At 47.4% G+C, this 24,583-nt stretch overlaps 1 protein-coding gene across 1 annotated transcript; it reads right to left on the bottom strand.

Annotated features, from left to right (window-relative positions):
- Positions 1 to 11,402: 11,402 nt before the first annotated feature.
- SLC4A9 (solute carrier family 4 member 9) lies at positions 11,403 to 23,759 on the bottom strand (the record flags this gene model as incomplete). The annotated part of the gene is given in 29 exon segments (XM_082835895.1): positions 11,403 to 11,432; positions 11,436 to 11,456; positions 11,797 to 11,949; positions 12,355 to 12,436; positions 12,438 to 12,511; positions 12,771 to 12,839; positions 14,711 to 14,783; positions 15,717 to 15,895; positions 16,042 to 16,203; positions 17,421 to 17,534; positions 17,660 to 17,851; positions 18,064 to 18,119; positions 19,384 to 19,536; positions 19,539 to 19,624; positions 19,790 to 19,923; positions 20,098 to 20,266; positions 20,414 to 20,545; positions 20,911 to 21,065; positions 21,423 to 21,497; positions 21,499 to 21,511; positions 21,766 to 21,923; positions 22,076 to 22,131; position 22,567; positions 22,571 to 22,614; positions 22,617 to 22,664; positions 22,950 to 23,054; positions 23,057 to 23,109; positions 23,463 to 23,719; positions 23,721 to 23,759. Coding segments are annotated over 29 exon segments (2,883 nt in total).
- Positions 23,760 to 24,583: the final 824 nt, after the last annotated feature.

Below are 24,583 nucleotides of genomic sequence, written 5' to 3' on the forward strand. Positions count from 1 at the left end.
CATGCAGATCACTCTCCCTTCTCTGGACCCTCAGTTTCTGCATCTTCAGATGAGATGATCTTCCAGCTCTGTGATCCTATAGTTATTAATGAACAGGAGATATGTCCAGGCTGGAGCTAAGGACTCTGAAATAAAAGTCATTGAAAAGAGCAGAGAATCTAGAGAGGGAACAAAGCTCTAGTTTGCATCATTACACATCCCCTTTGGACATGGATATATTCATGGGAGATGAACAAACACAGGTCGCTGAAAACAGCCTGGAGAAACCTCCCAAGGCCATGATTCTTCCCTTGGGTTCACTTAGCTAGTACGTTCCTAGAGTTGGTATTGGAGAATTCCCCAGTTCTTGCCCAGCAGTGGTAATTTCTTTCGTCTTGGAGGCCCTAGAGGCTTTCAACTTCCCTGTTGTGACTTTTCTAATTAGATATCGGGCTCTGGCCTCTACAATTCTTTTTATTTTTTTAACACCTTTATTGAAATATAATTCACATGTCACACAGTTCTTCCAAAGTGTATATTTCAGTGACTTTTGTTATATTCACAGAGTTGTACAACCATCATATCTATTTTAGAACATTTTCATCACCCTTAAAAAGAAACCCTAAACCCATTAGCCATTATCTCTCAACACCCCAGGTCCCAAGCCCTAGGCAACCACTTGTATACCTTTTTGTCTTTATAGATTTACCTATTCTAGATAGTTCATATAAATGGAATCATACAACATGTGGTCCTTTGTGACTAACTTCTTTTACTTAGAATGATGTTTTCAAGGTTCATCAATGTTGTAGCATTTATCAGTGCTTTGTTCCATTTTATTGCTGAATAACATTGCACTGTATGGGTATAACACATTTTGTTTATTCATGAGTTTGGGTTGTTGGGTCATTTTGGGTTGTTTCCACCTTTTGGCTATTGTGAATAATACTGTTATGAACATTGGTGTACAAGTGTCTGAGTGCTTGGTTTCAATTCTTTTGGGTATATACCTAGGAGTATAATTGCTAGGTCATATATTAATTCTGTGTTTAACTTTTATTTATTTATTTTTGGCTGCGTTGGGTTTTTGTTGCTGCATGCGGGCTTTCTCTAGTTGCAGTGAGCAGGGGCTACTCTTTGTTGTGGTGCACGGGCTTCTCATTGTGGTGGCTTCTCTTGTTGCAGAGCATGGGCTCTAGGCACGCGGGCTTCAGTAGCTGTGGCACACTGCTCAGTAGTTGTGGCCAATGGGCTCTAGAGAGCAGGCTCAGTAGTTGTGGCAAACGGGCTTAGTTGCTCCACAGCATGTGGGATCTTCCTGGACCAGGGCTCAAATCCGTGTCCCCTGCACTGGCAGGTGGATTCTTAACCACTGCGCCACCAGAGAAGTCCTGTGTTTAACTTTTTGAGGAACACAAACTGTTTTCCAGGGCTGCTGTACCATTTTACATTCCCACCAACGATGTGTGAGGGTTCTAGTTCCTCCACATCCTTACCAATACTTGTTGTTTATAGCCATCCTAGTGGTTATCAATGGTATTTCATTGTGGTTTTGAATTGTGTTTCTCTGCTGGCTAATGATGTTGAGCATCTTTTCATGTGCTTATTGGCATTTATATATCTAAATAAATGTTTATTTAGATCCCTTGTCCATTTTTAAATTGGGTTATTTGTCCCTTTTATTATTTTTTTTTACATCTTTATTGGAGTATAATTGCTTTTGTCCCTTTTATTATTGAGTTGTAAACTAGATAAAAGTCCCTTATAAGATATATGATTGCAAATATTTCTCCCATTCTGTGGGTTGTCTTTTCATTTTCTAGATAGTATCATTTGGAGCACAGAAGTTTTAATTTTTTTTTTTTTTTTTTTTTGCGGTACGCAGGCCTCTCACTGTCGTGGCCTCTCCCGTTGCGGAGCACAGGCTCCGGACGCGCAGGCCCAGCGGCCATGGCTCACGGGCCCAGCCGCTCCGCGGCATGTGGGATCTTCCTGGACCAGGGCACGAACCCGTGTCCCCTGCATCGGCAGGCGGACTCTCAACCACTGTGCCACCAGGGAAGCCCAGAAGTTTTAAATTTTGATGGTGCCCAATTTATTTTTTTATTTTGTTATTTGTGCTTTTGGTGTCATATCTAAGAAACCATTGCCAAATCCAAGGTCATGAAGATTTATACCTATGTTTTCTTCTAAGAGGTGGTTTAGCTCTTACATTTAGGTTTTTGATCCATTTTGAGTTAATTTTTGCATATGGTGTGAGGTAGGGGTCCAACTTTATTCTTTTGTGTATAGATATCCAGTTTTCTCAGCACCGCTTGTTGAAAACACTATTCTTTCACCATTAAATTGTCTTGGCACCCTCATCAAAAATTAATTGACCATAAGTGTGAGGGTTTGTTTCCGGACTGTCAATTCTATATGTCTTTCCTTATGCCAGTACTACATTGTCTTGATTACTATACCTTTGAATTAAGTTTTGAAATTGGGAAGTGTGAGTCCACCAACACAGTTCTTCATTTTCAAGATTGTTCTGGCAATTCTGAGTTGGCCTCTACTATTCTTACCCCAAGGGACAAGGCCTCATCCACACCACTTCTTCCAAGGTATACATTATGGTCGCCTACAACCCTAATCCTCAGACTCTCCAGCCTCATCCTGAAATTTTCTCTCCCTCACTCCTCCACTCTAGTTATGTGGGCCTTTTCTCATTTTCTCAAAGATTCTGAAGTCCTTCCTGTCTGAAGGCCTTTGCACTGATATTCCCTTTGCCAGAAATGCTTCCCCTCCATCCCCTCCTCCCTATTCTCAAGGCTGACTTCTTTTTGTCATTCAGGTCTCTGCTCAAATGTTAATCTAAGGTAGTCACCCACCTTCTTTATCACATTAACTTGTGTATTGTACTTATCAGTGTCTGAAACAGTCTTATGTATATATCTTTATATATTTATTTATTTTCTGTCTCCCCCTACTATAATGGATACTCCAGGAGAATAGAGATCTTGTCTTATTTAACACTGAATTCCAACATACAAACACTGCCTGACACATAATAGATATTTAATACCTACATATTTGTTGAATGAATGAATGAGTAAATGAATGAAGTGATCCATCAAGCCCTGGACAGCTCCTATACTGGGATTCAGCACCAAGAAGAGAGGTAAGAAGCAGTGAACTGGTCCTCAAACCAGGATTAATTACTTTCCATGTATTCATCTCCCATGTTGCACCAGTCAGCAATTTCTCCCTCCTTTTATTCGGAAGTTTCCCTGAAATCCTCCTTCTAACATGTGACTAATTTGAGAAGTAGATACAGACACATTCCTGCCTCCCCCAATATCTGCTGTGAATTGCTCTCAGGAAAAATGACCAAAGATGTCTCTGACCTTAGTATATATGGACAAATGCACACTCAGGTCCATTTGCAAAGACAAAAATCTAGAGTGTTGGGAAGCATGAGGCACTGGACAAGAGGACAGAAGAACACAGAACTAGGAAGATGAGAACCCAGAACCTTAGGGAGAATCAGAACTTCAAGTAGACAAACAACAACAACAACAACAAACAACAAACAAACAAAGAAGAACTTCAAGTAGAGAACCCAGAAATTCACATTATAACAACGTTTGAGTCCAATTCCCATGAAAGTTTGAGAACCATTGTTCCACAGCTACAGACTGGAGAGGAGAGAATATAGGTTACTGATAGGGAGAGATTTTCCCTGGGGCTTGGGAGACTCTAATAACTGTCTATGCAGCACTAGGTCTTTCATCTAAAGATCTTAAAGAGTGCTCACTTTGGCAGCACATATACTAAAGATCTTAAAGAATGTTATAGGCATTAATTAACCCTCACAGCACCCTAGAATCCAGGCTCTTGTCCCCATTTTACTGACAGAAAACTGAAGTCTATGGGTTAGAGCCTGGAAAGGAATATCTCAGGCCCATATGGTCTGGACTGACCAAGCTAAGGGCTAAGTCTGAAGCCAGTACTTCAAAATCTTTCCCATGGGCTTCCCTGATGGCGCAGTGGTTGAGAGTCCACCTGCCGATGCAGGGGACACAGGTTCATGCCCCGGTCTGGGAAGATCCCACATGCCGCAGAGCGGCTGGGCCCGTGAGCCATGGCCGCTGGGCCTGCGTGTCGGGAACCTGTGTTGCATGGCGGAAGAGGCCACAACAGTGAGAGGCCCGCATACCGCAAAAAAAAAAAAAAAAAAACTTTCCCATATGACAGTGGTTCCCAATCTAAAGAGTATAGAGCTCTTGGGAATTCCCTGGCAGTCCAGTGGTTAGGACTCTGTGCTTCCACTGCAGGGGACACGGGTTCAATCCCTGGTCGAGGAACTAAGATCTCGCATGTCACCCTGGAACAGCCAAAAAAAAAAAAAAAAAGACTATAGAGCTCTTAAATTCATGTGTATGGGGGACTTCCCTGGTGGTCCAATGGTAAAGAATCCTCCTTACAATGCAGGGGACACAGGTTTGATCCCTGGTCAGGGAACTAAGATCCCACATGCCGTGGGGCAACTAAGCCCACACGCCACAACTACTGAGCTCGTGCACCCTAACTAGAGAGCCCACATGCCACAAACTACAGAGTCCACGCACTCTGGAACCCACACGCCACAACTACAGAGACCACACGCCACAACTAGAGAAGAGAAAATCCGCATGCACAACTAGAGAGAAGCCCGTGCGCCGCAACAAAAGATCCTACATACCTCAATGAAGATTCCACATGCCGCAACTAAGACCCTATGCAGCCAAAAATAATAAATCTTAAAAAAAAAATTCATGTGTATGTTTACCATCCTTGACTGCAGGCAGATGATAATTTGGCTGGTTCCTTGTCACTCAGGTCTTACCTTAAGGTCACCGCCTCTGAGAAGCCTTCCCTGAACATCCATCTTAAGTAATGTCTTCTCCCAGTCCTTATATTACCCTGTTTGATTTTCTTCAGAGTATTTACCATTATCTGAGATGAACTTATTCATTGTTTGTTACTTCTATCCTTCACTACAATGTAAACTCCATGAAATCAGGAACCTTATCTGACAGGATACTGTCGATGTTCAGTAAGTATTTGCTGAATATTTAAATAAGTCTAAATGAAGATGTTTTCAACAATATGTAGATGCTGTTAAAATGAACAAAATATATAATTATCTAAGTTTAAATGATACTTTTGATATATATTTCTCTCCATCAATAGATACTTAGACTATAATGTTAGGATCCTTCTTTATAACATTAAAAAGAGCCATCAGAATTTCCACTTCTGGCATTGTATAGATTAAAATTTCTGAACAACCTAAATAACTAAATGCTAGGTTAAACAACTAAAATGCTAGGTTAGATATAATTTTTAACTTTAAAATTCATAGACGAACTGGAACAAAAGTAATGAGTTAGCATGATCCTAAAACAAATTTTAACCAGAAACACTTTGCTGTGAAACATTTTCTTACTTCAAGAATGATACCATATTCTTCTGGTTTTGCTTCCATGTCACCAGCCTCTCCTCAATCTTCTCCTTTCCTGGTTGCTCCTCAACCTCCTACCTCTTAACACCAGAATGTTCCAAGATTTGGTCCTTGGATCTCTTCTCTAAGTCCATTCCCTTGGCAATCTCACCTATTTTAAATATAATTTATATACTATTTTAAATATAATTTATATACTAATAAACTTATAAATTTTTATCTCTGACTCAGACCTCTCCCCTGAACTTCACACTTGCATGTCCAGCTACTTATTTGATATCTCTGCCTTATTATCTAAAAGGCATCATACTTAAAATGCCCAAATATGAACTCAGTCAATGGCAATTCCATTCTTCCTGTCACTTATGCCAGAAACATTGGAGTCATCCTTGACTTCCCTTTTCTTTATACCCCAAATGCATAGAGGGAGGAAAATGGAAAAGAAAATTAAAAGACAAGAAAGCTCAATCAATCCAAAATAAGATGAGAAAAGGGAAAAGAAACAGAAAAACAGAATAGAAAACCAATAAAACAAAACCAAATATATTAGTAATTACTCTAAATGTAAATGTACTGAGTTCTCTAGCTAAAAGACAGATTGTCAAATTGGGTTAAAAAAACAACAACCATATCTCTCTATGTGCTTGTTATAACAGATACACCTAAAATATAAAAACACAGACTAAAATTCAAAGAATGTAAATATACAATATAGGTAAATTCTAACCAAAAGAAAGCTGATTTAACTATATTTCTAGCAGACAAAATAACTTTTAGGCAGAAAGCATTCCTAGTCATCACAAAATAAGACCATTACAAAATAGTAAATGGATCATTTAACCAGGAAGGTATAACAGTTCTAAACTGGAAAGCACCCAATAACACAGCTTTTAAAAATATATAAAAGCAAAATTTGACATATCCACAAGGAGATATTGACAAAATCATTATCATAGTAGGTATATTAACATACCTCCTCTAGTACTTGATAGTTCAAACAGACCCAAAAAAACTTATGAAATATATAGAATATTTTGAACAGCACAACTAGCAGGCTGTCTTAATAGAAATAGGTAGGAAATTGCTCCCCAAAATTGGAGAGTAAACATTCTTTTCAAGCACACATGGAACATTTATAAAAACTGACCACACGCCAGGTCATAAAGTTAGCCTCACAAATGTCTAAATGCAGTTAAGTTAAAAATCCGTTATAAAAAGATAATTAATTAAGGGGGAAAAACCGTAAGTTCGGAAAATTTTTAAATGTACTTCTCAACAACTTGTGGGTCAAAGAGGAATTCATAGTAAAAATTAGAAAATACTTAGAAATAAATGGTAATGAGAATACTATATCAGAACTGTGGGATGCAGCTAAAGTGGTACTATGAAGGAAATCTATAGCAGTAGTGCTTACATCAGGAAATAACTAAGGCTCAAAATAATGAGCTAAGAACTTAGAAAATTAACAGAATAAACCTAAAGAAATGGAAGGAAATAATGAAGAGTAGAAATTAATGAAGTAAAAAAATATTTAATAGAGAAGATCAACAAAACCAGAAGTTAATTATTTAAAAAGACTAATAGGGCTTCCCTGGTGGCTCAATGGTTAAGAATCCGCCTGCCAATGCAGGGGACACAGGTTCAAGCCCTGGTCCAGGAAGATCCCACATGCCGCGGAGTAACTAAGCCCGTGCGCCACAAGTACTGAGCCTGCGCTCTAGAGCCCACAAGCCACAACTACTGAGCCCACGTGCCGCATCTACTGAAGCCCACGCACTCTAGAGCCCGTGCTCCACAACAAGAGAAGCCACTGCAATGAGAAGCCCACGCACAGCAAACGAAGAGTAGCCCCTCCTCGCCTCAACTAGAGAAAGCCCGTGCACAGCAACAAAGACCCAACACAGCCAAAAATCATAAACAAAAATAAATAAATTTATTTTAAAAAAAGACTAATAAAATAGACTAACTTCTGGCAAGAGTAACCAGAACAAAAAAAGAGAGTACAAATAATATTAAAAATGATAAGGGACTATAGCTAAATGTGCTACATATATTAAACAGATAAAGGTTTTAATAACTTTATGCCAATAAATATGAAAACTTAGATAAGATGAATAGATTCCTAGAAAAATACAATTCACCAAAACTGGCTAAAGAAGAAATAAAGAGCCTAAAAATCCTATATCCTGAACCTAAAATGGTGCTAAAAAAAATACAGTCTTTCCCAGAGCTGAGGCCATGGAGCTTATGATGAAGCTAACCATCAGAGGCTGGGTTGGGTCACACTGTGACCCACATTCCAAAAAGTTGGTCAAGTTACAGATTTGTTTACTTCAAAGGTGCTGCCTATGTGATGAAGAGGAAGACTAGGACTCTTCAATTTAAAAAAATTACATTTAAGGGGGACTTCCCTGGCAGTCCAGTGGTTAAGACTCTGCACTCCCAATGCAGGGGGCATGGGTTCAATCCCTGGTTGGGGAACTAAGATTCTGCATGCCGCACGACATGCCCAGAAAAATAAATAAATAAATAAAAATTTAAAATTATATTTAAGAACTTGATACTTCATATTTCCTTTCTCTTACTGATATAGATATCACTGTTTTAGTATATTCCATCACCATTAAAAAAAAACACACAACTGATTTAGGCCCCCATTATTTAAATCCTTATTTGGGATCATTAATTTATATTAATAGACTATGTACTGTCTTTTTCATTATGTACCTTCCCCAAAAGTTACTCTCAACTAGTGCTGCAAACTGTGAAGCAGATTTCTTAAATCATTTTGGGAAAGTGTGTCAAAAGAGACAGCACTTTTCATTTTTTAGGGTAGAAAGTATGATTTTCTCTTCTCACTGATGTTCACTGAATATTTAACAATCATCTGTTGCATTCATAACATTTCTGCATCATTTATTCAAACACTCTTTCTCAAAACATTTATTGAGCAAATGCTTTTTTGCCAGGGGCTGAAATAGCCATAATATTATAGAAAGAGGAGGCTCAAGTCTATAAAACAATTGTTCTTTTTTTTAATTTTTGGCCACACTGCCATGCAGGATCTTAGCTCCCCGACCAGGGATGGAACCCGTGTCCCCTTCAGTGGAAGCACGGAGTCTTAATCACTGGACCACCATGGAAGTCCCTGTAAAACATTTAAGGGAGGAACTTCTCAAATTATTTGCCTATTAGTCACCACCTGTAAATTCTCCCCAGCCAACATAAAGCCAAAATTACCAAAATAATGCTGCTAAAACCTGCCCTGGACCAACTGAGATAAGATAAAGATAACATTTTCAGTAATGGAAAGGCTGTGTGCTTTGGAATCACAGTTTATTGTTTATGGGACGTTTTGGATCTTCATGTTTTGGGGAAAAAATTGTAGGCTGTTAAATAATTCAATAAAAACCTTCATTTTGGGAATTCCATGGCAGTGCAGTGGTTAGGACTTGGCACTTCCACTGCTGGGAGCCCAGTTTCAATCCCTGGTCAGGGAACTAAGATCCTGCAAGCCAAGCGGCCAAAAAAGAAAAAAACAGAAACAAAACTTCATTTTACCTTTGTTAATTATAAATTAAACTTAACCTCGATTTTTTATATCCTAAAAATATATAGTCTATATTTTTTTTTAAAAATCTTATAACCATTAACAAATTTGAATGAACTTAACTTTCCTCAAAGCCAGCACCAGGTCCAGATGGCTTCAGCAGTGAATTCTTCTGAGTCAACAGTAAAACGGATAATTGAATTGTGGTATTGTCATACAGTGGAGTGCTAAACAGCAATGAAAATAAGCAAACTACAGCTGCATAGATCCATATGAATAATTCTCAAAACAATGCTGAGTGAAAGAAGCAGAGAACTCATATACTGTGATTCCACTTATATAACATTCAAAAATAGGCAAAATAACAAATACATAAGTATACATAAATAGATGTTAAAACTATAAAGAAAAGCAAGAAAATAATTACCATAAAATTCAGATGTGTTTATGGGGAGTTAGGGGTGCAGTATGCAAGGAACATACAAAAGGATTTCTGAGGTACTAGGATACCTCTTAACCTGAGTGTTGTATACACAGGTGTTCTTTTTATTGTTACTCTTTAATTTCATTCCTAGGCATATACTCTGGAGAAATTCTTGCACTTGCAGAAGACAGTTTATATACTCTTTTGTATATATGATATCTTTTTCAATTTATAAAGTTATTTATTCTATGCAAGAGGAATGTTGGATATGTTTGTAGTACCGACATGGGGAAAACATCCAACACATATTAAGTATCAAGCATGTTATAGAACTCAATAACTCTGAACAATATACACTAAAATGTGAACACTGGCTACCTCTGGGATGATTTCCATTTCAAAATTATACATTCTGGAGTGTTCCAATATTTTGCAATAATCTCATTCACTTTTGTGGTCAAAAAACTAAAGTTTATTTTTATATGTGTAAAAAAACTGTTTAAAATAGAGAAATACTTTTCTGGAAAGAGGGACTTTTTTTCCCTTTTGCAAACTGAAAAGAGTTCCCTGACAACACCCTGACTGTACAAAAGAGAATTTGTGAGGACAGAAGTTTCAAAATGGGAAGGGCTGCTAGACTTAGGTTCCTTCAATGGGGTGTAAAGAGTGAATGGGGTCTGGTCAGTCCCTCTGGCTTACCAGACTTTCCCAACCACAAAGCAAACCTGCTTGTCCCCTGCCATTCTCCACCCCCGGCTCAGGAGGGTGAATGAGGTCTTGGCCAGCTGCCTTCCAGTCCTGCCCCAACGTTCCAGGTTCCCAGTCGACTGAGCATCTGGCAGTTAAGCCAAAGGCCAACAATGTCCTGACTTCCTGAGTAAATACCTGTGAACAGAGAGAAGACATAGTGGGGTCAGAGCAAGGACTACACAACAAGGCAAAGAACAGAGCCAAGCCGTGATAGGGGATAAGGAGAGCTCAGGAGATCTTGTTCTGGGCCATCCCGTGATTTTCCCTGTCTCCCTCCAGCCCCCAGAATTTTCCATTGCAACTGGTGGGGACTCGGGCTCTTGGGCTTGGAGAGACATGGCGAGGTGGAGCCCCAAAGAGTTCATTTCATCAAGGGAAAAAATTCCAGGCTTTTGCAGGTACTGTACCCTTTGTCTAGAACGTTTTCCCTCCATCTTATCCTGGCTAGCTTCTGTTCATTCTTCAGATTTCAAATTATGGACCACTTCCTCTTGGAAGCCCTACCCAACTCCCACCACTGTACATTCACCACCCTCCAAGAAGAGATCGGAGGCCTCTCTGCTGCCACAGCCTCTCCCTCCCTTAGCCAGCACTATCCCACTCTAACAGTTGTCTTTCCCACTGGAATTTTAACTTCCTGAGGTCAGGGACCATGACTATCTTACCACTGTGTATCTCTAGTACCTGGATACTCCAAAAGTACTCAGAAAACGTTTTGATAAATGGATGAATAAAATGAAGGAAAGGCAGAGAGGGCAAGTGACAAAGAATCTTTCCACTTGTCTGGAGTGTGGTTCTAAGCAGCCTATGGGAGGAGCCTCCAAGGCAAAGAAAGCTGCAGGAGGCTTTATCCTCCCTTCCTCTCCTCCCTGCTCCTTCCCATTCTTTTATCATTGTGCCCTCCCCTTCCCCACCTCCCATCCCTTCCAGTTTGGTGTGAGCTTGAGCTCCCTCTACTGGCCAGACTTCAGTGCCACAGGGAGCCAAGCCCATGAACCCTCGCTTGTTTCCTTCTTTCCTCTGGAGAGACTCTGCTACCCCCTCCCCCACTAGGGGGTTCAGGAGGGACTGGAGCATGTAGAGAAAACAGGGCTGTTCAGCACACTGGAGCTTTCCAAGGTCTGAGCCCGCACCTCCCCATCCTCAACACCAGGAGCATTTTCCTCACACCCTTACCTCATGCTCAGTTTCCTGGAGCCCCAACTCCATACCAGCTAATTCACAGAGATGTTGATTTCCGGAGCCTATGGCTGATACATCAGCTCTGACTATGGAACAGAGATCCCAAGATGAGTTGGGAACAGAAAGACAAAAGACTGAGACAGATAGAGAAAAAGGAACCCAGAGAGTGAAAGGATATAAACCCACATTAAGACAAAGATCAGGACTTTGTCCCCAGGCCTTTCCACCCACCCTGGGCTTATATGAAGAAAAAATTTCCCTCGCTCCTTCAGTGTGCCTATGTTAATACAGAACAAAGAGGAATGATTGTGTTGATCAGATCTTCAGACTTAACAGAGATATTACACTTTAGGGGCAACTGCTGGAGAAGACCTCTCTCCCACACCCCTGCCCTGTTCTCCTGAGAGGGCCCATCCTGGAGCTCACATCTTCATTGTCACTTCCATTGAATGAGTACTCTGGCTCCAGCCCCTTCTCAGTGATGCTTCTCTCCTCTGGCATCGGCTCATCCAGCCAGAGGAGTGCCTGTGGTGAGAAGACCCACTCCAATGCTTTTCGGACCCCCACCAGGTCTAGCAACTGCAGGGATAGAAACAAAGCCAAGGGCTGTCAGCAATAGCCATGGCTCTTAACTTCCTCAGTGAGTAAGAACAAAGCCAGAAGCCACTTACATTATCACCTTACTGAGTAACAAAAGTGCCAGCCTTGCCTCTCCCAGGTCTTCAGTTATCTTCTGGGCTTTATATCCCTACCTGTGGCTGATCAGCCCAAAGAGATTGGGAAAGGAATTGAACCAGGTATCCCAGGTCTAGCCCATCTGTAGTCATCTCTTGGCCATCTTTCTTTGTCCTAGGATTCCCAACCAGGCACAGCCAAGGCAAGTGACAGAGGGTAGATTCTTCCTCTCATTCAGGCCTTGGCCACCCTCCCAGGCTGAGTGTCCTGGGAGCCATCAGGACACCACCCAACTCTGCCCCGAGTAACCATGAGGAGGAAGATGATGGCTGCAGGGGTAGACTTGATTATCCAAAGCAGACCCAGGCAGGCAAGTTGGATGGCTGTGAAGAGGCACATGCCGCAAGAGCAGAAGGTCCGGCTGGTGCTTTGCTGGCATCAATAATAGCTGCACCCTCTTCGTGAACTGGGGGAACAAGAGGAGGAGGAAAGCAGTGTACTCAGGTAGCCTGGAGGGTGTCACTGTTAGCTATCCAAGCCCAGCGTTGGGAATGGTCAGAAGGCTCCCTTGGTCCCCTCCCCAACCACAGCGTGGCAGCAGAGTCCCTATGGCCAGGAGAGGCAGGAAAAGAGGAGAGGAGGGGAATTGGCAAATGCAGGCAGGAGGTACCAGCGGGAAAGAAAAGGAGAAGAGTGGGGTTACTTGGTGATTTTAATGGACTCACCTGGATGCTGCTAATTGCTGTCACCCCCATGTATAGGAAGATGCCATAGAGCAGAGGCATTGGGATGAATTGGTAGAGAGAAGTGGAGAGCTGGCAAAGTAGTTCACCTCTGCCAGCTGCCCAGATACCCACCCCGCCAGGCTCCAACCCCAGCCTCCAGCCTCCAGCATGTAAGCTACCCACTTTGTATTGCCTGCTTTCATTGAAGCTTCACATCAATCAGATGGAGTAAATTCTATAATTTTCTCCATTTTACAGATCAAGAAACTGGATTTCAGAGAGGCTAAGTAACTTGCCCATTACCTCTCTTACCACTCTTCTCTCTCACATTCCTCTCTGCTCTCTCTGTTCCTGCTATACTGGCCCCCTTTCCTTTCCTCACTATGTCCAAATTTACCTCTACCCCTTGCAAGACCTTTTGCTTTGCTATTCCCTCCACTTATGTTTCTCTTTTTTTCCCCCCGACCAGGGATTAAACCTGGACTGCCAGAGAATTCCCTATTCCCTCCACCTAAAATGCTCTTCCCTGACATCCCTCTCACTACTCACGCTTCTCACTACTCATGTCATGACACCCCAGAAACCAGCCAATCTAAAGTAGACCCCTGGGGACTTCCCTGGTGGCTGAGTGGTTAAGAATCCACCTGCCAATGCAGGGGACATGGGTTCGAGCCCTGGTCCGGGAAGATCCCACATGCCACAGAGCAACTAAGCCTGTGTGCCACAACTACTGAGCCTGCCCTCTAGAGCCCGCGAGCCACAACTACGGAGCCCATGTGCCACAACTACTGAAGCCCGTGTGCCTAGAGCCCATGCTCTGCAAAAAGAGAAGCCACCGCAATGAGAAGCCCACATACCACAATGAAGAGTAGCCTCTGCTCGCTGCAACTAGAGAAAGCCTGCACACAGCAACGAAGACCCAATGCAGCCAAAAATTAAATAAATTTATAAATAAATAAATAAAGTAGACCCCTGGTGCTCTTAATCACCTTATCCTCTTTTATTTTTCATAGAAGTTATCACTATCTGAAATTATCCTAGTTTATAGCTTTAATTGTTTTTATCTGTCTCCTCTCACCAGAATGCAAGATATGGATGATCTGTTTTGATCACCACTATATCCCCAGTCCCTGCAACAGTGCTTGGCACATGGCTTATGCTCGGTAAAAATCTGCTGAATGAGAGTCACCTAGTTAGTCAGCGGCTGATCCGGTCCATCTGGCTCTTTCAACTACTCTCCTCTCACCCAGCCTCCATAACCTTTCCCTCCGCTAACCTCTTGTCGTCCTGCCTGTGAATTGGTGTAACCATTCTCCACATCCTCCTTGACTGCTTTGCTGTCTTGGCTTGTTGAACCTTTCTGCTGTTACTTGTTGCTTAATTTTTATTCATGTGTATGTGTTGCTGACAGGGGCTTGGTTCCATATTCTTCTTCAATATTACTCCCCTCCCCACCCTCTTCTCCCAGGTGCCTCGCAGAGCCTTGTACACAATAGGTGTTTATAAACATCTGGTGAGGGAGAAGTGAAGGGGTTTTGCCTCCAAGTTTTTCTGGGTTGTGATGATCACACTCTTAGTCTAAGGCTCATTGAGAGTCTGGAGCAAGGGTAGTGCTTGGGCCCTGGGGATGGTGGTATGTCTGCACCCTGCTCCACTGGGTAGAAAGCCTACTGGGTCAGAGTTTGGGTTCTCAGATAGATCTGAGAAACTAGGTCTCTTGGTGGTCTCTTGTAAGCTCCTTAACCTCTTTAACCTTCAGGTTCCTCGTTTTTAAAGTGCGTATGCCTCTCAGCGGTAATGTGAGGATTAAATGAGACTATGTATGGAGAAAACTTAACACAGTGCCCAGCATGTGGTAAATGTTCAGCCAATGTCAGTTCTTCCTATATTTATTATTATTACTGCCCTGCCCCCGATGCTGGCTTGTCTGACTAAGGTGCCTTGAGTATAGGTGCCAGGAAGATGGAGATTCTTGTGAGGATGAACACCGCCAGGCCCGTCGGCCTCTGCTCTCTGTGGGGAAAGGAGGAGTTAGCTAGGGTCTGGGAGAGCCCCTAGGGTGCCCAGGCTGGGCACGCTGGCCAAACATCACAACAGACCCTGGCAGGAGGGAAGCGGAGGGATCCCTCGACAGTAACCTGGCAGGGAGGGGACCTTAGCTTGGTGTGAAAAGTTGGCAGAGAGGAAGGGACAGGTCACTTCAATACGGGGGTCCCAGTCCTCTTCAGCAGCTCTAGCTCAGGGCTGCTCTTTGTTTTTATCTTTTATTTTGATGGAAAATTAGCAATTTTTATACTAACATAAAAACTTCTACTTCATAATTTGCAAAGTTGATTTCACATACTTTCGACAGTTAGACTGTGTTTCCAACAAAATTGTTTTTGTGATGGTTACTTTGTAATATCAATGAGGTGCTTCTACACTGAGTGGGGATTATTAGGTAGCACCTCATCCTTGCTCAGCGCTGGCTGCCTCCACACTCATATCCATGATGCTCCTCTGGAGGCCCCTCCCAGTCTCATGGCTGAAGGAGGAGAGGGGAAGACCTGACTCACCCACCTCAGAGCCCAGAACCCACCCATTCACCCCACAGCAGCGCTCATGGGGCAGTGAGAGAGCCCTCTGGAGTCACCAGCTTACCTTTTTTTTTTTTTGCGGTACGTGGGCATCTCACTGCTGTGGTCTCTCCCGTTGAGGAGCACAGGCTCCGGACGCACAGGCTCGGCGGCCATGGCGCACGGGCCCAGCCGCTCCGCGGCATGTGGGATCTTCCCGGACTGGGGCACGAACTCGTGTCCCCTGCATCGGCAGGCGGACTCTAAACCACTGCGCCACCAGGGAAGCCCACCAGCTTACAATTTAAGCTGCCCAAATAACTCTGCCCTGTACCCAATACCCCACCTTGCTGCCCACGTCTCATTCCAGCCTCCTGAATACTGGCCTCACCTGATGCCCAGGAAGCTGGGAGCCTCCCCTGGGACACAGGCTCTGCTTTCTCTCCAAAGACTGTCCATGTGGGCCAGGGAGATGACAGTGGCTGAGACATACCAGGGCAGCCCAAGAGCTGATGTAAGCAGCATCAGCACGGACACACAGAGGAGGTCCAGGTGGAAGCCAGCCCCCTTCTGCAGATAGCGGTGGGGCAATGAGGATGAAGCTAGCCCAGATCTGGGCCCTCTGTCCTCTGGGGTGGGAAAGGGGGAGCCTGGACCCCACTCTGGAGCTCCTGTCCTTGGGCTAGGGACCTAGGGTCTTACCCAGCAGGCCTTACCCTCAGTCTATATTCGGTGCGGTTGAGGATGACCCCTGTGATCTGCTGGTCCATGAAGATGAGGATAGACAATAGCAGGGCAGGCAGGGCGGCTGCCACACTCAGCCACCAGGGGTTGGCTCCAAAAGGTAACACTAGCCAGCCATGTCCAGGTAGTGTGGGCTAGGGAAGGGCAGTCCGTGGACAGGTTGGAGAGGGTATCTCAAGAGCACCTCACCTGCACACTCCAGCCTTGGCACTCTTCCACAGCTCCCCCCCTCATCCTCCCCCCCCCCCCTCCGCATGCTCTAAGACACTGAATGCTAGGTGGGAGCAGTCTGTATGTGCACAGCTGGTTCAAAGCATCCCAGTGCAAGGATGGTAGAGGGCAGAAGGAGGGGGACCAGCCTAGGGGCTGGGCTGGAGCTAGGGGCTTTGGACTTTGGTTCTCAGGGTCCTTCCCTCCCTGCAAGAGGAGGAGGTGGTGGAAGAGGCCCGCCCACACTTCTTGATGTACAGAGAGCTTCTCCCTAGGCACCCCGCACCCCCATCCAGCGCTGGGCAACTCAGGTTCACACCTGCCTTGATCTGGGGCAGGGGCAGGGCTGGGTGTGTCTGAGTCTGCCCTGATTACAAGCGTCTGCTGCGGGGGAGGGCCCCAGTTGCTGCCTTGGGTTCTGAGCCCCTGAGGCTGCCTCAGTTGGAGCCCCCGTGCTCTCCTGCCGTGAGGGAAGCTGGAGGGGAAGTCTCCAAATGCACAGGCAAAGTTTAGGTGCTAAGTCAGTGCTGAGCCTTGTCCTGTGTACTGTCATGCCCTGGGCAGGGAGCTCCAGCTTTACTGGATCAGAGCAGGCAATCGTGGGTGCCAAGAAGAATTTGGGGAGTAGTGTAGTGGGTAGGGCCATGCCAAGAGTAGGGAGAACATGTAACAACAATAGCTAGCATTTATTGAGGTCTTGGTATGTGCCAGTCCCAGAAATGCGATAGTGCTATGCACTATGATCTTCTGTGAATCTCAAAACAACCTATGGCGTAGAAACTATGGTAGTTTATTATTTCCATTTTATAGATGAAGAAATTGAGGCTCAGAATGCGCGTTAACTTCCCTAAGTCACACAGCTAGGAAGTGACAGAAGTGGAACTCAGACCTAGGGCTGGCTGACCAGAACCCATTCTTTTAACCCCTTACCTATAATAGTAGCTACCTATTCTGTGCTTGCTATGTGTCTGGCACACGATGTGTCCTCACAACAACTCTGAGACCATTATTATACCATTTCTATTTTATGAGTGAGAAAACAGAAGACTAGAGAAGAAGTATGGGATCTATTCATCTTCCTCCTCTAGGGTCCTTTCTGTTGGCCCTGCTTTACCCTCTGCTCTCCACTCCCAGGTCTCATCTTGAACTCTCTGGGCACTGTGAGCTTCAGCGTGGGTAGGCCCAGGAAGGCATCGAGGCCACAGCCCAGCAGGATGGCCAGGACTGAGAAGAAGTCACCCAGCATCTTGCACACCTGGCCACCCAGCAGACACTCAGGTTCAGGCCACCATCCCCTTCCTTCTGCCCCCTTTCCCATTTGCAGACAGGGCCCGAGGCCAAGAGCCAGTTCTCTCCCACAGAAAGAGAGGTGACACTCACCATGGAGGGGAAGAAGCAGCTGGTCTTTACGTGCTTGAGGGCCATGGCAAAGAGGAAGGAAGTAACGAAGAAGAGAATGGAGAAGAAGGCAATGTCTGGGACTGTATGACAGCCAGGCCCATGAGGACGGCCTCCCTGCCGGGCACACTCAGGTGGGGACAGCAAGGATGCATTGACCAGGCCTAGGTCTTGTGTGGAGAGGTGGTCCTGGATGGGGTTATGGGCAGTGAAATAAATGTCCACTGATGTCCACTGAGACTGAGTACACAAGATAGGAGATCTGCAACCATAGCAAATGGCTGGGCCTCAGTGACCTATGAGGGGTGGGAAGAGCCTGGAACTACTGACTTCTTTGGTCTCCACCCTTTCTTGCCTGGGCCCTCCCAGGAACAGGCCCTCACCACGCTGAAGATGTCATCTCTGTCTTTTGGCTTTGTGCTTGTCCACTGAGACACATTTCCTGGAAGGAGAGAAGAATTCAGGTGGGGACTTCCCTGGTGGCACAATGGTTAAGAATCTGCCTGCCAGTGCAGGGGACCCAGGTTTGATCCCTGGTCTGGGAAGATCCCACATGCCGCGGAGCAACTAAGCCCATGCGCCACAACTACTGAAACTGCGCTCTAGAGCCTGCGAGCCACAACTACTGAGCCCGCAAGGCACAACTACTGAGCCCGTGAGCCACAACTACTGAAGCCTGCGCGCCTAGAGCCCATGCTCCACAACAAGAGAAGCCACCGCAATGAGAAGCCCACGCACCGCAACAAAGAGTAGCCCCCGCTCGCCGCAACTAGAGAAAGCCCGCGCGCAGGAACGAAGACCCAACGCAGCCAAAAATAAATAAATAAAAAATAAATACATTTATTAAAAAAAAATTAAAAAAAAATTCAGATGATTTTTCCTCCCCTGGAACCTTCTCTAGCCCAAATCAGGAGCCTAATTTCACTGGTCCAGCTGAACTAGACAGTTCTTAGTTCTGACTCATCTGTCTGCTGACTCCGATCACTACCAAGTCTGTCCTCAGGAAATTGCCTCATGCCCTTGTCGCTTCAAATTCCCTACCTATCTGTAACCCAGGTGCCCGGCACAGGGCAGACACCCAACAAATGGATGAGCACACAAATCTGTGTGTTTCCACGGGGGCCAGAATTAGTCTTGTTCATGCCTAGTACAGAGTCTGGAACTCTTGAGAGGACACGTCTTCCTCAATCCTGGTCCATGTGGAGGGAAATGTGCAAGTGTAATACTCCAAGCTCCTCTCCACCCAGTCAGTAACTTGGCCCAGGAGAAGAGCAGTGATTTATTTGATTGGTGAGTTTGGGAGAAGAAGCTGGGCATGCCTGGCCCTGCCCCTTCCTCTCCCTCTCTGGAGAGTAAGCTGCCTGCACCCTGTGTGCATTTAGCTCTGCTCCTCTAGGGTGAGACAGTCCCTGTCCAGTGCAACCATAACTGGGTGGGTAAGTTGATCCAATTGTGGTTTCATCATTAGGAAGCCCATACCCATAGATACAACAATGTTCTTCTCTCAGCACTGGCAGAAATAAAGATATTGGGTCTGCTCTGTTGACTTATTTTTCATCTGACTCAGAACCAGAATAGGGAAGAGTGCTGCTGGTTACTGGGTAAGTACTCAGCATTTTGCTGAACTTAACTAAGGGGGACAGTACGGGGACAACCCTTCCTGCATCCTCCCTTATTTTGCCAAGCTCCCTATTTTCCTCGCCCACCTCCTGGGTCTGTGTACTGGCAGCCATAGGCAGGAGAGCCAGGTCTCTGGATGGGATAGGCATGGGTCAAGGTCAGCATTTTGCCCATGGCATCATAAATGAAGACGAGGCTGATGAGAGCACAGAAGCCTTCCTCGGTGAAGTGGGTAAAGTGGCCTCCGTGGCCACCAGCACCAGGCAGAAGGTGGCCACCCAGATGCCCACCCACAGGCAGAAGGGCAGGTAGTCCAGGCTCTGATCTCTGGGGGATGAGAGACAGGCAGGGCTTGGAAGTGCCCATTCTGCTCCCAACCTAATCCAGGTCAGGTGCCCCTGGAGCCAGTTTCCACCCTCCCCTATTGACCCAGCTGAGACCAGGCTGAGGGTGTGCTAGTGAGGGTCAGGTGAGGTGGGGGAGTTCTCCTACCTGCTGAAGGAGAAGAGCAGGTGTTCAAAGACTAGCACTGGCCCGGTGCTGCTGAGGATGGTGAGGGGCTGGCTGGCCATCAGGCAGAAGGCAGCTCCAGTCAGTGCTGTGCCCAGGAAGCTTTCCAGCACCCCCTAGAAGCCAACAGTGGGCCCTGTCAGCACAGGACCCTGGATTCCTCAGCCCAGGAACCCAAGCTTCCGAGGAGTCTCCTCAGCCCAGCCATAGACCCAGAGGAGGGGGAAGGGCATGGCTGGTGGAACACCAAAGCTACGCCTACTCCCCACACGCCCACCTCTGCCCCCCACCTGAGCACCGTCGGTGGCTTCTCCCAGCAGACCCCCGAAAGTGATGGCGTTAGTGACGGTAACCAGGTAAATGTAGAGCACGGCCGGGAAGCACTGGGGGTGCAGGGCGTCCAAAAAGTCTTTGGGGTACCACGAGGCCTTCTGGCGCACGTCCTGGACAAGGAGCCTCCTGCCCGTGGGTCATCAGTGATCCAGGTTCCCGCATCCCACGTCCCTGGGGCCAGGTGAGCCTCCCCCGCCACCCCCACAGTGAGCGCACACCTCGGGGCCCCGTGTGACTCCTCTCCCCGCCCAGGACAGCTACCCTCGCTCCCACCCCAGCTCTCCACCCCTGCCAGTCCGCCGCAACTCCGGGCTGGCCACGTGCGGCCCGCGGTCGTGCCTGTCCTCAGCCGGGGTCCTTCGCCGGGCAGAGGGACTCTTGGGCTCCCACAGTTGCGAGGGGAGCCTGAGGACAAGGGGAACCCGAGTTGGCAGAGGATCCCCGATCAGACCACAACTCGGCGCCGGAGTTCGCGGCACCCTGCCTCCTGGCGGCGGCTCGTGTCTCTGCTGGCTGGGGGCGCGGCTCTGACCGCGGAGACCTGGGCCTCATTTCAACAAGGTCCGGATCACATTCTGACCTTCTAACAAGAGTGAAAGCCAGGCTCCGGCAGGGGAAGGTTCAAGGTCTCACAGCGACAGAGTGGTCCAGCAGAACTCAGGTCTGCTCCCTTCCTGTCCCCTCCCCTACCCCACTGCCCCTCCTCAACAGTGGAACTGGACCCAAGGCCAGTGGGGAAGGATCTCTATGGCAGGATGACCCCCAGATACCTTTTGTTCTCAGAAGGCAGACATTTAGGCGGGGTAATCTGAGCTGTTGGGTCCCATCGACCTAGAGGGAGCACTGTCACCTCCTCTAGGAAAGCATCCAGGGCTGCCAGAAGGTCATGAAAGTTGGTGGCCCACCGAACTGACCACTGGAATTGCTGGGGATAGGGGCACAGAGGGGCACTAAATACAGATCTGCACCCTTACATGCATTTACACAGTTTCAAAACTAGACACAAGTCACATAGGCAGACGAGTCATTCAAGCATTTATTCATGCATGCATGCATTCAGTGAGTATCTGTGGGTGCCTCCTGTGTGCCAGCCCTGTGCTAGGTAAGGGGTGGAGGTGTGGTGGTAGCCAAGGGAACTTCAGTCCTCATACTCACAGACATGAAGCCACACTCTGCTTCACTGCTGTACTGATCACACGTAGAGAGTCCATATACTCACTGACACAAGCACGCACACACGTATACACACACACAGAGACACACACGTGCCTGCCCAGCTCACCGGGTCACTGAGGAGGATGGCCACTGCCTGGCCCATCTCATGGTGGCCCCTTCCCTGTGTGGGAGGGCCAAGGAGGAAGGCAGAAAAACCTGAGGAAGGAACCAGGTCCCAGAGAGAGTCAGAGGCTGCTATCTCATAGGGCAGCCCTTGCCTCTGACCTCACTACCAACCCCCATACACACTCCTGTGCACGCCTTCTTTGCAGCGCTGACTGCCATCCCTCCCTGAGTACCAGTCCCCATCCCCACCCCCAGAGAACTGGACCCAAGAACCTCCTAATCCCCTCGCAGGTAAAGGCCTTCTCTGGGCTCCAGGATATCCAACCCCCACTCAGCAGCCTCACCTGCTGGGGAGGGGCACCTCCGTAAGGGGCCCCAGAACCACTGGATCCCGCAGTCGCACAAAGACCCCCACTGGCTGTTCCAGGAAGCCGAGCTCTCCTGCCAGCACAGCCCCTGCTTCAGCCCCTGGTGGGAGCTTCTGTCTCAGAGGGTTCTGATACTGGGTTGGGGTTCAAGGAGACACAGAGGATGATAGGTTATTCAGGGAAGGGGATGTTGGCAGGATCTTGACTGAGGGGGAGTCCAGTGGAGGGTGCACCTCTGTTAATCCCTAACTCCTCTCCCAGCCCTGCCCAAGGAAGTGCCACAAACCTGTCCCTTCAGGGGGGCTTCCTCCTCGTAAGAAGCCTCTCTTGGACGAGCAGATCCTACAAAACAGGATTATGCGGTGATTACGAGCACAGGCTTTTGGGGTGGATCTACCAGGGCTCCCTGACCAGCTTTGCCAAATTGTGAAAACTGGAGCACAACTTCCCCCTCTGCTCCTCAGTTTTCTCATCACTAAAATGGGGATAATTGTGGTATTACCTCCCAGGGTGGTTGTGAAGATTAAGTAAGATACTGTGCGTGGACCTCTGGCACAGTGCCTACCAAGAACATCCCTTCACAGAGCTCTGGCTGTGGTGATTCTAGCCCCTCCATTCTTCTCCCCTCACTACTACCCCAGCTTCTTCTCACTCATGAGTCCTGGGTTGAGGTCCAAGCTGAGGTTAGGCCACTCTTGGTCCAGGAAGGTGCAGGGGAGATCTGGGACCCTCCCACCCCAGGGTTTTTGGTCTTGGGCCCAGGGAGGGGCCTCTCACCTCAGCAGGGGCTGGTGCCTGTGGTCTGGATGAGGTGTGGGGGTCTCTCAGCTGCCCTCTCAGCTCTGGGCTCAGCGACTCCGCTCTGGTCACCTGCTCTGGAGAACAGAGGTGGGGCTCCCACCCTTTCCTGCGAACTCCCTGCCCCTGAACTCTCCCCTTTGCTCTCTGCTCAGGTCCCTTTCCCTTCTGAGAGTCTAGGGAACGCAGGGGCCAGTGAACTTTCTCTTCACTCTGCATTTCTATCTCTCCCCTGTGACGGGGATGGGTAATCCCCCAGGGTGGGGCGGGGTGGGCTCTGGAGAATTCCAAAACTTTGTGGAGGAAATCTTATAGAAATGGCATGGATGCCCAGGCCCTCCCAGCAAAGGGTTGCAGCATACCCACGAGCTCCAGGAGGCTCTGAGCTGGACAGTCCAGCAGGACAAGGCCCTTGGCCATCAGGCTGCAGAGCTTCTGGAGGCTGGGCAGTGCCACGGTGGGCACGGGGGGGCGCTCCACCTGCCTGCACCCACTTCCAACTTCTCCTCAAACAGCACCCACCTGTGGTGAAGAGGGGCAGACAATGTTACTGAGGGCATCTCTCCCAGGTTCAGGAGTGGGGACACAGGAGAACCAGGGAAAGTGAGACAGTGGGGAAGTTGCGGGCCCAGTGGTATAGAGTATGCCCCTCCCGGGCAGTCAGCCTTCATCTTGGGTCTTGGGGAACTCAAAACCAGACTGCAGGGAAGGCTGAGCACCATAGAGGGTGAGGGTCTGAAATGGGGAACACAGGAAGGAACTCCTGATTGGGGGTGAGAATACCACACCACACACAGGAAGAACTGGGAGTCATGGAGGAGGCCCCAGTGGGGGAAGGGGAAGGGCCCCGTAAAACTGGCCTGGGTCCCACTCATCTGCCTGTCTCTCTCCACTCCAGTGCCTGGGGCCAGCCCAGCAGCTCATTCAGCTGAATGAAAGGCAGAGGGTCCTTGGGTACCCCCTGTTCCCTGCTGTCTGTGTCTAAGGGGCCGTCAGGGCTGGGGCCAGAGCCAGGGCCACTGTCCAGCTCTCCTGTGGGTATATTTTCACAAGCACTGGAGACTTCAAACTCCTCCTGGTCTGGCAGCTTCATCTCGGTGAGGCTTGCACAGACTCTCAGGGACCGGTGTGTTCCTAGGTTCTGAGGCCAGGGGCCCGCTGGCTGGCTGCATTTATAATGCACCCCGCATGCAGCACAACACAAACAGCAAGGCCTACTGACTCCAGAGCCAACCAGTCACCTCCTCCCCTGCTTGTTTTCCCCATTCTCTGCCAGCCTGAGAGTGTGAGGCTAGCTTGACCTTTCCCAGGCTCTCCAGAAATGCCCAACCTGGGGCAAAATGGCGGTGCGCATTTCCTGTGGGATCCGGTCTGAGCCCACTGCATTTTGTGTAAATTAACAGGAATACATCGCTGGCTTGGGTCTTAGGACTGACCCCCAGATTATACTACCCACTACTCTGCATCAAATACAAACACCAGATACCGTGGACTGTTTTGAGTGTCACCAACACACCCTGAGGGCACTCATTTGGACAAACAGAGACCTAATAAATAACTGGGTCTATAGAAGTCAAGCAGGCTAAGGGAGAAGGGAGATAGCAGGCAGAGGCCCTGCCCACTAAATGGGCTGATGATGGAAGGTGGAGGCAGTTCATGAAGAACAGATGCCTGAGTCTTAAATTCCTTTGTCCAACAACACCTGGAAACTTCCTAATTTAGCTGTGTGCCTGGGGTCCACCTCTCTAACTCAGCCCCGCTGTGAGGATGGAGGAGCCAGCTAGGGTGTGCGTGTGGAGGAGTTCCTGGCACTACATGTGCAAGGGAGAACGTGGTCTATTAGCAAGTCCTGTTGGCTCTACCTTCAAAGCAGTTCTGGAATTCCACCACATCTCCCCACTGCAACACGGTCACCCTGTTCCAAGCTGCCATCATGTCTCACCCGAATTATTTCAATAGCTTTCTAACCTTTTACGGTGATCTCTCTGCTTCCACT

Source organism: Leucopleurus acutus (genome assembly GCF_964270905.1).
Source record: "Leucopleurus acutus genome assembly, chromosome: 3".
In the NCBI taxonomy this organism is placed as follows: domain Eukaryota; kingdom Metazoa; phylum Chordata; class Mammalia; order Artiodactyla; family Delphinidae; genus Leucopleurus; species Leucopleurus acutus.